Source organism: Aulonocara sp. 'chitande type north' Nkhata Bay, linkage group LG19 (assembly GCF_057382095.1).
Source record: "Aulonocara sp. 'chitande type north' Nkhata Bay isolate Kocher_YH1m ecotype deep benthic linkage group LG19, A_spYH_male_GT1.1, whole genome shotgun sequence".
Classification (NCBI taxonomy): domain Eukaryota; kingdom Metazoa; phylum Chordata; class Actinopteri; order Cichliformes; family Cichlidae; genus Aulonocara; species Aulonocara sp. 'chitande type north' Nkhata Bay.
This window is the reverse complement of record NC_141362.1, coordinates 19,032,842-19,051,057: the sequence shown is the minus strand read 5'-3', so window position 1 is coordinate 19,051,057 and position 18,216 is coordinate 19,032,842. Positions and strand designations below refer to the sequence as shown.

At 39.6% G+C, this 18,216-nt stretch overlaps 1 protein-coding gene across 3 annotated transcripts in view; it reads right to left on the bottom strand.

Annotated features, from left to right (window-relative positions):
- Nucleotides 1–941: 941 nt before the first annotated feature.
- Nucleotides 942–18,216, bottom strand: part of slc8a3 (solute carrier family 8 member 3) — a 139,472-nt gene continuing 122,197 nt past the window's right edge. Inside the window, exons 4-8 of one of the 3 annotated variants that reach the window (XM_086275788.1) lie at nt 14,987–15,004; nt 11,619–11,743; nt 11,103–11,202; nt 9,155–9,427; nt 942–5,577 (exon numbers count right to left, since the gene is read on the bottom strand). In XM_086275788.1, the coding sequence (XP_086131914.1) occupies nt 5,201–5,577; nt 9,155–9,427; nt 11,103–11,202; nt 11,619–11,743; nt 14,987–15,004 (893 nt within the window). In that variant the 3' untranslated portion in view covers nt 942–5,200. The remainder of the gene's footprint in view (nt 5,578–9,154; nt 9,428–11,102; nt 11,203–11,618; nt 11,744–14,986; nt 15,005–18,216) is intronic. The other 2 variants (XM_086275790.1, XM_086275791.1) reach the window with 2 other exon arrangements.

Here is an 18,216-nt window from a genome sequence, read left to right as displayed (position 1 = left end):
ATGTGAAAACACGATGACTGACATGATGGAAACCCAACACCCAAACATAAGAAAAGACATGGAAAATATAAACAGCATTATTCAGTTTCGATATTTTTTTACTTAACATGTCAAAAGCAGTTTAAAATTAACCTGTAAGAATGATAAAGTCAAAAGCACGAGGCTAAAACTTAAAATCTGACCTCACTAAATAAACAATATGAAGTAATAGCTGGAAAGATTAAAGAATAAAAAATTATGGCCTAAATATTGTTAAAAAATCATCTGCATCCTTTTTTCCTCCTTTGGCACAAAAGAGCTTCCATATTTTGATATAGTTGAAAAAAATATTATGCAAGCTTATTAGACAATTGCTCTTTCTAACAGGCTTATTTTTATGAAGCAGCAAACAAAGACTTCATTTATTTTGTGAGTGGGAAAGAAAATGATGGATTTATTGAACTAAGAATGATACAAAGAAAAGAAAACAAAAGAAAAGGGAAAAAAGAGTTTTAGATTCTCAAGGAGGCTTTGATTTAATGTTTTCCAAAAAGAGTAATATACAGACATTGACAATAATCCTTGTTAGAAGTTGCTTCTTATCTGCTTATGGTTGTGTTTCCTCAGTGCTGACTTTAAGAAGTGTCAAATATAAATTTGGAAGATTCTGAGGTTTAGAAAAATGCTAACAAAGCAGTTCCTCTACTGCCGGCTCTTGGTTTCTTTAACAGCATCAGGATAAACATTAAACCATAAACAGCAGGCAATTTGAGGTGTGGCTAAACAACCTAATACTCGAAATATGCTTTAAAGCTGCAGTTACATGATATGTACTGAGATTTCTTGTGTTGTCAAACTCAACTTAACACAAGAGCCTTGAAATCTTATCAGAATTCTAATGAAATCATTGGTTTGTTGCTGGATTCCTGGTGATTTAAATGAGTGAAACCAATGTTTGCATATGAACCAGAAAACATTTTTTTTATTTCACAGAAAAAAAGAACAAAACTGTTTAATCTCAAAACACTTTGGAAATTTGCTTTTTTATTTTTGACATCTCATTGCAGGCCAGGAAAACATACCCATCCATTAAAACGTGCCCCTTTTCTGTTACACAAAAACAAAGTTAAAAGAACAGTATTCACCTCATCAATGAAACCTTCCACAGTGTCTTACAACATCATCAACCACTAGTCCAGTTACTGCACGGTGATATTTCAATGCCATCCTATAGACAGAGAAGAAGAAAAAAAGACTGGTGCCTTCAGAAGTGATTTGTATGATTATGTTTTTAAAAAAAAAAAATTTTTTTTACAGACTTAAGACATGTATTAATACGACAAAATGACAGAACCAATTTTGAGTTGCGTCCCCGTGACGACAACAGCATCATCATCGGCGTGCACATCATCTGTGCACACGGGTGTGAAGAGGATGCGCAGCCTGGCTTCGGCACGGCAACATGCACAGCACACAAACACACACTGGCCAACGTTTCAACTCAATAAGTCCTGGCAGATAAAACCAAAAACACAACCAAATGAACAATATAAACAGCCACTAACGGCAGGGATAAAAGGAAGAACACTGGCACTTCCTTTTGTTCACGAATACCTGTTCAACTGAGGACCAAAATATTTCCTGTTGCAGGATTTTTACAAAGGGACAGATAACAAAGTGACCCCCTGTGACTTGCAAAAAAAAGAAGAAGAAAGAAATAAAAACTTCACACTTCCACTGGCTCAGACGAAGCGACTGCAGATAACCTGTAGATGAGATGTGAGAGTTGTATTGTCATGCTTTTTACCCCCCAGGACACCCAAACTGTGTCTATGTAAACATACACTGAAAGTTATGTACATTATCTGTTTTGTGTTGCATCTGAATTGGGACAGCAAGCCCCTCCAACTGTCCTCCCTATTGTGCAGCAGTGGACCCATCGCTCTTCATTGAATATATGCGTATGTGTGTTTATATGTAAGAGAGAAATAGTGTGAGAGAAAGAGAGATAGCGTGAGGTGAGCATGTGTGGTCCAGGGCCAGGAAAAGAGCATCCGATTCAGCCACGAGACGTATTTACAACACTGCTCACCACAAAGGAAGAACACTGAGGAAGAGGAGGAGAGTGCTGAGAAATTAAAGAAGGAACAACCACAGGGACTGGAGATTGACATCCCCCTTGTGGAAATACAGTGTTACTGCCATTTACTGTCGCCTACTCTAAAAAAACGTTTTTTCTTTCCAATATATTTTTTCTTTATATACTTTAAAACAGATGTTGCATCCCACCTCCTCTTTGGTAATCTCTTGGGTGATTTTAAAATTAGCCAAGAATCAATTCCCACATACACTTTCAAATTATTCAATAAACATGTTTTCTGACACTTTGGGAGTTTCTGTAGTTTTTTAAACTCTTGTTTTAAAAACAAAGCACCAGTCATGTGTTAAACGTAGTTCATTATTAATATCGGGCTACTTTCAAATCCAACCTGGAGCTACCTGCTGCTCTCACGCCCACACCAACAGCTCTCGATGCTGAGCAGTTTCACCCCAAACGGAGAACCGCTGACACTTGCTCTTTACATAGTGACTACAGCAAAAGGAGGCCAAAATTATGCAACACATACAAAACTAATACAGTAATAATAATTCTAAGGAAGGATACATTTGTAGACTTTGGCAAAGAAACATTTAATTACTTCAAAGCTGCACTAATGACCATTTCTTAACTATGAAATAAATTTATGGAAAGTGTATTGAAATGAATGAAGTATTTTAGCAGTTTTAGTAACTGAACATTTGTGCTAAATGCCTGCAATTAATCGGAAATGAAGCTAGCCTTCTGCACACGTCAGGTAAACAAATTTTTCCTTTAAATATTCAGTGATAATTCAAAGAAAGTGAAAACTCTAAAGCTATTACATACTTTATTATTTCAGCCTTCAAGCTCAAGTAGATTATAAAAGATGGTCAAGTCCATGCATGAACTGACCAGCAGGGGGTGACTTTTGTGGATGTATAATGAGCAAGAAGAAAAAATAACCCTGAAATCCTCACTCTGTAACCCCAGTGAACACTTAATGATGAATTCATGGGCTGATTGCTAGTTTCAGGTAATACTAAATAAAACATGAAGTTTATTCTCTGAGTTATCGATGGGGGATTATCCAGGATATCAGGAGTTTGCTGTCAGATGTTTGCTCATCATCTCCTGGTTTGAAACACAGAGAAGACAACAGCAATAATGCCCAGCTCATGTCATCATAACGAGACCAACCAATGGATGATGTGAGGATGGATATGCCCATCATTAACAGTCGACGATGGGCGACATTGCACTCACAACCTGGTGGCTGGTTGCAGATTAGGTACCTAAATGTTCCACTCTAAATATTAGACTTTGTTTTTTATTGGTTAAAGTAATTTCAAGGGTGTCTGTAGACCTCTGTAAATATATGTAGTTTGAATGCTTGAAGGACCTAAAGCAGGGATGTCAAACCCATTTTACATCATAGGCCAAACATAGCCCATTCTGACCTCCAGGCTTTAGTTTGACACCTCTGCTCTAAATGACACGGTTGACATGGATGGATTATAACTCTAATAATAGTCTTTTCTAAACTTAAACTTGTCTGCTTTAACCAAAGTGTCACAGAAAAAAAAATCAGTGAAACCCCACAAAACCTATTACCTTTGAAGGACCTTTTCTAATGTAACCATGTGATGGTGAATGAAGGGCATCTGGTATAGCTAAAAAGCTAAGCGCACAACCAATCCATAGGAGAAAGCTTTTTGTGATTGTACAGATACCTGAAAGAGAGATCTTAGCCAAATTCAGTGGGTATGTGCTCCTGGAAAGCCCTTAATTCCATGATTCCAATCAATTAATGAAGCTTAAAAAAATAGATAAATAAATAAAAGCTCATGCACCATATAAGAAGGAAACGCTCACGTTCTTCAGCAGAGCAAAGAGCTGGTGGTTGTGGGCAGCTGCAGCAAACGCCTTTCCCTCCACAGGCACTCTGTTCAGTCCATAACGACACCTTTTTATTGGCCTTTTGCACATGTACAAGTAGAATTCTCCAGAAGTCGAACTATACAGCAAAGTGCATGGAAGGAAAAGTACAAAAATACCTCTGAATTTATCTCTGCAGCAACACGTTTTTTTGTTTTTTTTCCTATTTTCAGATTTCTGATTGAAAAGGTGAAAACTTGAGTGAGACCAAGATATCAGTAAATAAATAAAATACAATGTCATACTTTTACCTAGGCAAGATACATAACTCTTAGAAATGTGAAGACATCGTTCCATTATATAGTTTATCCCCCACCCTCCCCTCCCACTTAGCCACAGCCTCTGTTGTTAGAGCAGAAGGTGACCACATTTAAACAAATATTCAAAATATACAGAAAATATGGAAATATATTATATATAGATACGTTTAGAGTACGGAAGTAATGTTCAGGGCAGTTTGACCATGTTCACGGTGTCCACCTCTTCCCCTCCTGTTTGAATGGTGACTCGTCTGCCAGTATGAACGGACGCTGTCGCTGCTGATTTTCCTCTTCGTGTAATTTCTGACAACTCTGCCGTGCTCCTTAGGAAACTATGCAAATAAAAATAAATACTATGAATCCATCCCACTGTCACTCAACAACATATTCCCATTTTCACTATAATCATTTGTTACTCCATAGATCTGAAAATAGTTCTTTGATTCCTCTTTGTGTCCTTGTGTGTTCGTTTTTTGTTTCTTTTATTTTTTGCATTTTTATCCCCAAAATACTTTTTTGTTTTTTAAAAAAAGTCATTCTCGTCAGATGTTGAGAAAAATATAGACCTCTGATTAACTCAACCCTCTCCGGATATAAGACTGCAGTCTCTTCCAGTGGAATGCAGGACCACCTATTGGCATCGCCATCTTCTGTACTCGGTGGTATCCCAATCCCAACTGTAAGCACACTCACACAGGCTCAGGGTCGCTCTTTATCAGCCAGGCCTGTCGGCACTAGAGGGCAGGATACACACCTCCAAGCATCCTTACAGAAGGGGTTGAGAGAGGAAGAGGAGTAGGGAGGTGTAAAGGAAAACCCTCTCCTGTCCTTTCCATACAAGATTGACCTAAATTCCACAGTGAGAATTCACTCTTTTACCTCTAAAGTTGTACTTTAAACCCCTGTATGTTTGTATTGTGTCACACTGGAGTCTTTTTTTGTTTGTTTAGAAGCCCTCTATATGACAGTAGGCCTCCAGACTGGAGAAGAGAATGTAAAGAAACCAGAGGCTGAAAAGGAAGGCTGATGTGGCCAGTCTGTGTCCCCGGGGCCCGCCCAGTTCTCCTCCGATGTGGGCCCGGCGCCGGTAAAGCAGCACCGAGATGGCCAGGAAGGCGAAGATGGTGAAGAGAGTGACAGAAAAGGCCAGCGAGCCGGCCTCCACCACAAACGGCTTCCCTTTCATGTGCCAGTAAATGGCCGCCACTGACCAGGCCATGCCGATTCCCAGGAAGACATTGACTGCGTTGCTGCCAGTCACATTCCCAATGGAGGCGTCTGCGTAGGTGTCCTGGACTGCTGCTACTTTACTGGCAAAGGTGTCTGTAGAGAGAAACCATCTGTCATGAATATTTTAATTTGATTTAATTATTTTAAATGTTGTGGATAAATCACAAAAGCTGTGATGGTGAAAGCAGCTGAATTTAAACACGAACTAATTGTGCTGGTGGGCAGCAGATTAGTGACGTAAAGAGGAAGGTAAGTACACTGTAGACCAAGTTATTTCTGCTCCATATGATACCAATCAGTGCAATATCCCCACAGCTCTGGCTATGAGTCATCCACATGTTGTTTAGTCTTTTCAGAGGTTTTGGAGGGGCAGCCAATCAGAAGAAGGCTGCCTTAATGGGAAGGAGAAGGGAGCTAAAACTGCTTATTCTAGACAGAAGTTGAACTGAGGGGCTGCACTAAGGCTCAGTGTAAGATAAATAAAGAAATGAGAATGAGCACAGGACAATGAATAGGCTTTAGAGTTAATGCTCTCTCCTCATTCATTTATGGTAATGGGAAGGCATTTTCATAGCCCTTTTCTAATCTTACAAACCTTTTGAAGCGCAATACAAAGCTCTACAAATTTGATCCTTTTCACATATAAATTCATACAGCACATTTTCTATGCACTTAAGAATTTTATCTATTTGCATTTTGAATTACTAATTAACCTGAGATGCACGCTCTTTATTTTGGACTGTGGGAGGAAACTGTGGCAAATCCACACAATAACAAGGAGAACATGCAAACTCCACAGTGTGAGGCTACAGTGTTGATCACAGCAACAGCTTCAAATAAGCGCAGAAAAAATAAAAACATTTTATGGCATTTCATTTATACGTTTTCTAGAGCAGTACATATATGTGGATAAAAGAGTTAAAAGAGTCTTAACAAAGCTAATCTTAATTGCTTTGACTCAGTACTGGTAACATTAAATTTTGATTGAAATGCTGCTAAATCAGGTTTGATGGGCAGAACTACATGAAGTCAGCTTTTTAAGCAAATCCAAGCATAAACCGAAGGCCCAAAAATAATGACAACAACAGCAAAACACAGAAAAGAAACACCCTCTCAAAGCTGCTGGGATTTCCTGATTATACATAAGGTGTCCGCTGGAGTAAATTTCCTGACGCTGTGGGTAATGACACAGTCGGTAAGTGTTACTTTTCAGTTTGCAGAGTTAAGGCTGCAAAAGAGTGTATTTAAACCCAAACCATGATCTTTTCCTAAACCTTCAGTCCTGTCTGACAAACATCTGACTTACTCCACCGCAACCCTTTCAACTTCTTAAAGCAGACTTTGTAACTCTGCAAAAAAGGCAAAAAAGGACAAAGTAAACCTTGTTAATAACTTCATGTAACAAATCAAAGCATCTGATTTTGATGAAGATTTCTGAGCCGTGTTTAACTGTCATCTAGATTCTTGTAGAATAGCAGTTGATATTTTTAAAAATGGAAACTACGTTTCCCACAAATTGTGAAAGGCTCTTCTGTGAGCCAGGCTTGGTTGTTTTAAAAAAATTTATATCTATCTATCTATCTATCTCTCTCTCTCTCTCTCTCTCTCTATATATATATATATATATATATATATATATATATATATATATATATATATTAGGGGTGCAACGATACACAAAATTCACGGTTCGGTTCGGTTCGATACTTTGGTGTCACGGTTCGATATTTTTTCGATACAAAAAAAATGTTCATGCCTTTTTAATTTGTCATTTATTAAAATTATAAATATATATTTTAACTCAAAAGTACAGTTTTTAAATTTAACCCTAACCCTTGTGCGTGTTTTTTATTTTGACAGCGAATGCGCACCTGCGGACCACTTATGTGCACCCCTGGTTATTTAGCTCGTCATATTGCAGCCACAGAAATTCTTTTGTCCATGAAACCATAAAGCTGCACTTTCTTTTTGCCTTATAGTCTGATTTGTCATAACTTCTCCGTTTTGTGGTAAGCTTTTCTTTGGCTGTCACTTCTTCACCCTGACCTGTCTTATTTGGCTCAGCAGAACTAAAATATATATCCTGCTGCTTTTACACAGGCACTCACATAAGCTCAGCGATTCTCTGCGCGATCAACCTGTCACATGTTTAAGCTTGCTGCAGGAGATTTCACTTGTCATGTTTGCATAGTAAGCTAACGATTAATAAGACGATGTCAGAGGAATTGGTGCACAAATTATCATCACTCACAGATCAGTGCTGTCGCTCTCTATACACAGTTCGCACGATTGCAAAGTGAAAGCAAAAAAACAAGCGCAAATTCAAACGCGATTTCAATATGTCACATATTGACAGTGGCTCACCGATGCCAATGACATAATTACCCAGCTACATTTCCGAAAGAATGCAAAAGCATTGACATATATTTTTCCTACAATAGCCCGACGGGCAGGGAAGAGATAGATTTTGGTAGCCCGACTGAAAAAATCGCTAGCCCCGGGACGTCGGGCTAGCGATATTGCAAGCCCTGTATCTGATTGAGGAATCACTCATCTTTGGAAAAGAGAGTTTATTACAGAGAAATGTCTCTTTCCAAAATAAAAGCTATACTACACGCTTCTTCTGGGCTATATTCTCAGCAGCATATTAAACAGCTGTCTAAATGACTCGGCTAAAGTTAGTAGCATGCTTGTTGTTTTTGTCTTTGCACTAGGATGATGTCGGCGTAAATGTGCAGTCATATTCGTTGTGTTCCCACTAGTGCTTTCAGGTTGCTACCGCCGATCGCCCCGTGCATGGGGCTAGACTGCGCTAACACACTAGTTCCCACCCATGTAATTGAGCATTGCACGACACATCCAACATACTGTTTTACTTTAGTCCATGACTCGCTTACCTTCAGGGTCATACGTCACATGAAAACCAAAATAATTCCAAACGCCAGATCTGAATGAGGGTGGGGGAGGTCCATGTTACAAGGAGAGCTTAACTTCTGTCTCGCTAGCTTGCCCTGCGCTCTTCCTTCTGTCTATGCTGTCTGTGTGGAGCGCTCAGTGGATCTGCGCTCGACAGTGCAGCCTAGGCGGAGTAGTCGAACGCAGATTCACTGAGCGCTCAACACAGACAGCATCGTCAGAAGGAAAGTTGATAAAATAAATTACAAATTTTGTATTGTTCGATACATATGCGTACCGAACCGAAAGTACTGTATCGAACGGTTCAATATCGATACGAATATCGTTGCACCCCTTATATATATATATATATATATATATATATATATATATATATATATATATATATATATATATATATATATATATATATATCATATCATATATATATATCATATTAGTGCCACATATAGGACCTTTAATAGCAGAAAATGCTGATGCAGTGAGAGTTTTTGGTGACATATTGTTCCTGTCAGGGTGGAAAATGTCATTTTGGAGTAAATAAGATCAGCAATCTTGATGACAAAGCATGTTTACTGTTGGAGCCCATGAAGTCACAATTTTCATAACAAAAATATGAACCACATATCCATCAAGCGACATAACAAATAATGAACACAATTTCAGAGCCCAGATTTGTATGTAATAAAAATTTGTGTATTGAAAATGACACGTGCTTTTCAAAAACAGTTCCTTCTGCTACTCTTGAACTCACCTGGGACTGAGGTGCCGAGTGCCACAAAAACCACAGCAGTGACTGAGTCCTTTAGGCCAATAGTGCAGCCGAAGTGAGATGCCAGGTCGCCGATGACGGCTGTGAGCAGGCCGATTATAATGATAGAGATGGTGAAACACGCCCAGCCATTCATGTAGTCCGTGGGAGGAACACAAGCAAACAGGACCTTCCAGAAGACGGTCAGGAAGTGCATGACGTAGTCAAAACAGGAAGGAAGCCTTTCTTCCCCTGTGTCATCCTCGTCCTCATCTCCTGGGCAGAAGTGGGGCCGAGCAGGGGGAGACAGAGGGGGAAAATAGGATGACAGGAAGGAGCGGAGGGAAAAATAGCAGCATATGGACAAGGATAAAGAGACAGCCGTGAAGCAGGAGAGGTAAATATTAAGTGAGGAGACAGGGAGCAATGAAGAAGAGAGAGACAGAAGATGAAGAAGCAAAGGGGAGTATGACACAGAAAGAAGGATGACATGATGAAGCAGAAAGTTGAGAGAGCGAAGAGGATAAAGAACCAAGAGTTGGAAAAAAGGGGTGAGATAAAGGATCCATAAAGTAAGCAGATAAGGGATGACAGAGGGGAAAGAAGAGAACAACATTTACTTAAATGACATCTCAACTTATTTCTCAGTGTGAGACAGAGAGAACCATCTATCTGTTTGTCTGTCTGTCTGCACAGTTGTTTACATAACTAATCACATGGAAGAAACTTAATACATTTGGACACTTAGACATAAAGACAACCTGCTGAAGCTGAAAAGGACGAAAGGACAACAGGAGCAAATACAAATCCAAATTTTAATATTCCAGAGTGATAACGGAGGTCAAGCAAATGCAGACTACTAACACAGGTAGTGCAGAAAACTGGTGGGAAGGGAACAAATTTCAGAAGGATGGATGAGAACTGATGATTACAGATTAAAACAAAAACCTATTGCAACAATAACGTTAAAAAAATTTCAAAACTACATTAGATATTAGAAAACTCTCATGAACTCTCCCTAAACCAAACTACGAAGTAATTCTGGGCAGGTTTTAACAAGGTTTCAGATTTACACTCGAAATGTAATTACGTTCTGGTTTGAATGACATGTTTCAATCACACTGTGTTTTGGTCAATTAGATTTGATGTTTTCTCTTGTTTAGTGAGCGTGTCAGAAGTGTTACCCAGTTAACAGTGACATGGATGTAAACTCTAGCATATTAAAAAAGCAGTGCACATAGTACTATAAATCAGCTGCCCTTGCAGAAACTCTGGGGTAACATAAGAGGGATTTTCAAGGGATGAACGCAGCCCTTTTGATTTGCAGGATGGCCAAGTGGCCAGAGAATGCTCCTTACGAGCGCATTCGGATAAAAGTTTCATCTCAGCAGCTGAAAATGTCCGTGGATACCCTCCTCAGGTGAAGGAGCAGGGTACTCTCTGTGTCCCAGCGCCTCAAAGGCAACTTAGCAGAAAGGCAGGGACACTGTCAGGACTCAAAGTGTCAGACTACGTGAACTGCATGCATTTTTCAGCCAGTGGTGGATCATGAAAAAATAAAGAGCATTGCAGGATTTAATATTTCAGCAGCAAAGTGACAAACCAAGGCCTTCATGGCGCTCACTGTTGTGGCTTGACGTGATAGATGAGGTATGTGTTATGTACAAGACATTATTCAAGAGCTTTGCTTTCACCGATATGAGTTTTTGCAAACGAATAGTGGCGTCTATATTTTTAGACTGAAGACTGCGGCAAAGCAAACAGTGCTGCCAGAGTCTTCGCCTGATTAGACTCTTTCTTTATGTTAAATAATTACACAGAAAAACGCATAAAAGATAAATGGCTTGGCTTTGTATACCTTTTGCCTTTATTGTCATACATAGTCACATATAACATCTCATACTGAAGTAAAGTTTGGGTTTTACAGCCCACTAAGAGCGGATTACATTACCTGCACTGACTGTAATGGCCTCCATGAACTGCTCTCTCCAGGAGTTTGTTCCCACCACCAGAGCCAGGTTGGTCTTCTTGATAAGCTTATCCACTGTGCTCTGCATGACACGACACCAAAACACAAATCAAATCCATCCGTTATTTAGCCCCAGAGTTTTTACTCTGCATCCATGGAGCCTCCTGAAGAAAAATACTCGAGCTTCACCACACGATGGCAGTGCTTTCCAATCCCTGATGACAAAAACCCGTTTAAAGCATGATAAAAACACACACACACACCAGAAACAAACATGGAGGGTATATTTGGAGGGCAGAGGATGCATTAAAACCAAATCACCTCCAGAAATAAATCTATGTGGGATGGGAAGCCTCGGAAGAGAAGCTGAAATTAGAAATATGTAGCTGTTCTTTTATGCAAGGTCGCAGCTGGATTAGTTATTATGATCTCTGTCTTACTACAACAACCATGTATGCGAAGCTATCTTCACCTTGTTTGAAGAGTAACCTTTCCCACCTTAAATTCATACGATTCCTCAATAATGACTTCTAGCTTGGAGTGCTCTCCCAGCACCGGCTTCCCCATCTCCGCGATGCGCTTGGCTTCCTCCTCGTCAGAAGTCAGCTTCCTGTCTGGTACATCTGAGCAGACGGTGCAGGAGGGAGCAAAAGACAAAGGAATCAAAGTGAGAAAGATGACAATCAGAACAAGCAGACGCACAGCTGAGCATCGTGTGGTGTTGCACTTTGGAGCGCACAAACAAAAGATCAGAAGGTTGCTTTATTTAGAACTTTCATATTATGCTCAGAAAACACTTTTTATGTGCGGTGTTCAAGTTACTTCTGTGTCAAACTAAAACAGTCATTGTGGCAAAGCATTAAAAGTCTCTCTGCACTGCATTTGGTGGTGAGCCAACTTAGTTGTTTAAAGGTTAGACAAACACATTCTTTATCGATCACAGCAAAAACTCAACCCAGGCAAATATTGGGTGTAAACATTTTCCATTTTGCTTTCAATGATTCTGTTTTTATCCACATGTGCTGGACTTTACAGCAAATTTCATACTATAAGTCAGCACTTCATCAGGAAATCTGTCATGCTTTCTTATTAGTCTTATAGGTATTTACTGTAAATTCCTCCATCTCCAAAAACATTGTAGCTTTTGGTGAGCTTTCAGTCTCACTTAAACTGACTGCTTTATAATCAGAATCAGAAAGGGTTTTATTGCCAAATGTTGAGCCGTATTTGACGTATAGACGTATTTGGTGTATTCCAGGCTTTAGCACTCAGTATTTCTTGTATTTCAGAGACACAAGTCTCAAAAGCTCAGCATAATAAACCTAATACAGTATAACTCTGCATGTAGCTACATGATATGAGAGGTGAGAAAGGGCATTCCCTGCTCAGTGTCCACATACTGGCTTTAAATGATATTACATGATCTTTACATGGCAGAGTAGAGCTTGTTCAGTTGTCAGTGAGATGGATGTTGTTGGTCTGCAAATTCAGTGGCTGATATGATTTTTACAGTTGGGAAAAGGTCAGCAGATTCATCTCAATGACAACAGAGTAGATCCATACACCGACGAAGACAGCTTGATATCGAAGAAAGTTCACAAAAATGAGTGAGTCTTAAGTTAGAATTATTTTATCAACCTTAGGAGGAATAATGAACTTTTAAGGATTTGACAGCTCAAGCTACAGCGCTCTAACAACAAAGTCCAGTAGGACGCTTTTAGAAGTATCTATTCTTATTCCTTGCTGTATTTTCTGTTATCCACACACTGTTCCACTGGTGGATGCTACAAACATGGCTGAAATTCCACAGAAGTGCAAGTAATTGAGAGATAAAAGCTAAAAACTAAACTTTATCTGACACATTGTTTTTCTACTCCTGTCTCTGTGTGATGACAGTGATAGTGGATATGCTTAATACAGTAGAATACAGATTCTACAAGTCTCACTTAGTTCATGAAACTACAATCAGAAAAAGGCTGAACAAGTATGGCTTATTTGGAAGGAGGACACCTCCAAAGAAGACCATGGCAGGACAGCTTAGGATTGCAAAGCTGCGTATGACAAAACCAATGTGGAGATATTTGGATGATGAAAACCAAACACAGCTTATCAGCACAAACACCTCCTACTAAGGCATGGTGGTGGTTGGGTGAGTGTTTGGGCTTGCCTTTCAGCCGCAGCTCCTGAACACCTTACAGTCACTGAATCAACCTGAATCAACCATGAACTCCTCTGTATACTGAGGTATTCCAGAGTCAGATATGAGGCAGTCCGTCTGACAGCTAAAGCTGGGCTGAAAGTAGGTCATGCAACAGGACAAAGATCCCAAGCACAAACAGAATGGCTCAAAAAGAAATGAATCAAGATGCTGCAAGGGCCCAGTCCAGACCTAAATCTGGCTGAAGTGCTGTAGTGAGACCTTAATAGAGCTGCACCTAAATGAATGCTGGGAAACCTCAATGAACTGAAGGAATCTTGTAAAGAAGAATGGGTCAAAATTCCTTCACAACATGAGCGACTCATAAAGTTATGCCAGAAACCATTACTTGCAGTTACTGATGCTAAAGGTGGTTCTGAGTTATAATCAATCATGGGGATGTACTTAATTGTTTTTCACAGGAGTGCATGGAGTTTTTTTGAAAACCTTCACATGACTTCACTTTCCAGTTTTTGAGGGACAGTTGGTTTAAAGAATCAGCAGCTAAGAGAGCTTGACTGAAGCAGAGGATAAACTGAGGGGCTCCACCAGGTCCCAGTATAACATAAATGAAAAGTTTTGCAAGTAAAGCTGAAAGAGCAATAAACATGGAGATGGAAATGAGCATGACAGGTCCCCTTCAACTGTAATGTGGAAGCTCTGATGAATTTGCTTCCAGTCCGTGTGTGCCTGCGTGCCTTTGCTTTGCAAAGAAGCAGCAATGCTTTACTGAGCTCCTAAGTACATTCCATCAAGCCCCATAACATCAGTCCTGTGCTGTTCAGCTCTATCAGGAAGGAGCCCTTGTGCATCCAGAGGCCTCTCATCCTACTCTGCGTATGACACCCCCACTGAGCCACCTGGTGCAGAGACCCTGTCATCTTTTATACGACTTCAGAGTTAGCCCTGCTGCTCTTTGCTGACAACATGCTTACCATTAAATATTAACATTACCATTAACGATCACAGGCAAGTCCCCTTGATAGGAGGGCGCGTTTGCAAGTGCACACACGCGGGCATGCATAATATACCAGTGCATGAGTGCCTGCCTGCACGCACACACACACACACACACACACACACACACACACACACACACACACACACACACACACACACACACACACACACACACACTTTTAAGCTAAATCAATTACACATCCAAGACAGTGTGTACCCTCAACTCCTGACAGCATTCCTTTTGCACAGTGCTGCACCTCTACATGACACAATTTGCTTGACAAGGATGGGAAATATAATAATAACAGAACCACAAAGAGGTAATTAAATTTCAAATTTCAGGACTGTAGGTTTTTATCTTGATTGTTATCAACTGTTTGTACCTTGCTCTTGACTAGAGAACATAATTTATGGATTTGTGATTAATAATCCTCTGATTAGCATGCAAAACCATCATTAAGTGAAGAAGAGCGCTTCAAAGGAGCCATGTATTGTTTGTAACAATGACAAGAGAAGAGGACACGAGCGTGGGCATGCAGTTTATTTATACCAAACCTCTCAAGTATCAGTTCAGACTCAACATCTTTGATGGTGACAAAAAATTGTTGTGATTTGGATTTCAGATCATTAAGGCCTCATGTTAAGACCACAGCACGCACAAGAGGTGATGTTAGTGGAGATTCTTATAGAGAAGGAATGGACAACTTACCATCCGCTAACAACAGGGCTGTTGATGGAGAGGAGAGAGGGAGGAAGAGGAGGAAGAGGGGAGGGAGGAAGGCATGGAGAAAACAGAAAATGCAATGAGCAATGGAAATGCAACAAAGAAACAAACAAGAAAGAAAAATGGTTAATAAGAAGGAGAGAAATGTGATGGCCTCGGAGAATTACTTTGTACTGACCCCGAGGTGCAACCGAACGTTCGATTGGCTGATGAGGAGGAAGGATTACGGCACTTTGTAGCTTTTTACAAGCATTTATTATGTTCATTAGGGGGGAAACTGTTAGAAATCAACAAAGCTGTTGAAAGTTTTCCTTCCCCGCCTTTTTTTCATGTTTTTTACTCTCAGCTTTGGTCAGATAACTGAGAGTAAAGAGATGACAGTTTCACATGAACACATATTTAACAAGAACGCTCATCTCCTAAACTACTAATGACCTCTCCTCCTCTACAAGCCCTTTAATAAACAGAAATAGTACGGTAAATACTAACCCCTGAAACAAATTAATATATGCATCAATTGCAAAAGTGCATTTGCTGTGGGCATCTGCAACTCGTGAAATGTAACACTTCTATAAATACTGTATTATGTAAAAGCTAGATTCACTACTGTCAATATGGTGGAGGGGAGGATGACAAGAATTTATTTGGCAGCTTCGGTTAGGGGGTGTGGGCCGTGAAACAACAACAACAAAACCTGCATCAACCTGTCGTGAATAGCTGCCAGCCAGCCTAAAAACCCAATGAGTGTTTTAAGGAGTGTGTCACGAAAGCCTGCACGCTGCTTTTAAATTCTGCAGAGATTCAAAACTAAACACTAGCAGTTCATGAAAATTCCCTGAATTTAAAGATTTTAGTCATTTTAGTCATTTTCAGTTTAAACCTGCATTAATTGGTGCTTGGCCCCTCAGCAATGATAAATAATTGTCTTGTAATACACATGTGTGCATCAGTATCAGCAATCATTAATTTCTACCTAGTTGTTTGTGGTCACCACGCACTGCTGAGAACACTAGGTGGTTTTTCAGCTGCTAAACTTTCACCTTTGTGAACAAGCTAATCATAATCCAAAACATGGAGCCCATTATACTCAACTGCCCACATTGTTATTGAGTATTTTCGTAATAACATACTTGAAACTATGAGCAAATATCTGTATTTAAATCTCTTTTTGGGCCGATCAAAAAATGTCACAGGACGAGGAGGCTGTGATAAAAAAAAAAAAAAAAAATACACTTCTGCAGTATATGTTCACCTAGAATAAGCAAGCAGGCACTTGTGCACTTGCTGAAATATTCTTAGTCAGATGTGGTATTCTGTAACACGATGATGAAAATGTCTCTCACAGCTGCTCCAAAACATCACTCCCCTTTCCCCACGTTTTGATTTGACTTTGCCTGGTTGTTTATCTGCATGCCGTAGCTGCGGATCACTGACACACTCAGATGCCCTCGGGAAAGTTTAAACCATAACAAAGATGAAATCATAAAGAAAAAAACTGGGGGTTTGTAAAGTAATTTGGCAAGAAAGATAATTGCATGACAAATTTTGCCATTAGTGAATGAAAAGCGAGGAGAAAAGCGTCCCTATGGCTTTCAGCCTCTAGAGGTTCACAGTGACAGCTCTACCTTTTGACATCTTCACGGTCAAATTCTCCTTAAATTTACAAACCAAAGATTTCACATGACTTTAAAAAAGGAATAGGACGACAAGCAGGAAGAAACTAAGCTGTCTACATCCAACATGAATGGACCGGCTGCTTACTGAAACCTTTTTCACTGAGACATGATACTAATTGACCTGTTTGTGTTCAGAGGCACCTTATCAACTCCCGAAATCAAATACAGTCCACAGTTAATCATGATTAGAAGCTAAGTGCATTAATTGCTATGGGTGACTTGCTTCATTATCATTAGTGGTCGCCGAGCTGTGTTGATCTTAAGCCAAATGTGGTGGAGTGTCCACACCACACTAAGTAATAATAGGATGACATTTAAAAAAAACTGAGAAGGGAGCGTCTAGCATTCACACATTCAGGTGCAGAAAATACACTAGAACAACTACACATTGTTAAAGTGGGTTTCTTAAAATCTCTAGCATGTATTAATTCATCAATAACTGTTCTGAACACCAGAATGATATCTATAAAGTACAAATGTTGTCTTTGGTGAACAAAAATTCAATTCAATTTACTTCTAATTTATTTATATAGTGCTGCCAAATGACAACAATAGATGCCTCAAGGTGTTTTATATTGTAAGATAAAGACTCCATAATAAATAAATAAATATTTCCAGGTAGGAAAGAAGTGTTTTTGCTCATTATTTTGTTCATAATGATGTTGATAATGTGGAATGGTACGAGGAAGTTAGCTGCATCTAAATGTTCCAATTTTCATGACATAAATTTATGTTTTATTAATCCAGAACAGCCATGTTTTGATTGCAAGGGCCACTGCTCATTTTTGTCTAACATGCACACAGAGATCATTGCTAGTTGGTCTCTTTTTATTAGTTGTTTATAAAAATATATAAAATGAACTATGTGCATGTAGTCATAACTAGGGCCTCCAGTGAATGAAAGGCTATAGTGACATGCATGTTCTTAGGCCATGAAGCCCTCATGAAGTAACAGCTCGGGGGGTTTAGACAGATTGACAAAATACTGGACTCTGATGCAAAAAAAAAAAAAAAATGCTGTTTATTTGTGCAAATGCTCAATTACTTTAAGAACAAAAATGCCCAGAATGTCAACATGTGTAGGAAGCCTCTATCCTGTATCATTTTTCACTTTCGGTGGATAATTTCTGAGGCATTTTCAGCACAACCATCAGCGTGTGCACCCACAGTCATGCCAAAAAGGGAGCAAACAAGCTCACAAATCTATTATCAGACACATAAACAGGAGTGTTTTAAAGGCAGTGGGCTGGCAGTACTGACTGCACTCACAGGCCAGAGTGCTGTCATTTTGCCAGGAATACAACTGCGATAGGGAAGATTAACCTAAGAGATGTAATTGTAGAGGTGGAGGAGTGTGCTTGTGTGTGTAGACAGTGAATGTGTAAGTGGAGGGCTAGGATATCTGTGTCTCTGTTTAATTGCCATCATCAGCATGCTCTTTTGTGTGCTCTGCCTCATCAGATCTGTCCGGCTACAAAACAGTGAGTCCTCCTCTTGATGTTGCACACATCTGGACTCTGAGACCGGCATCAATACGAC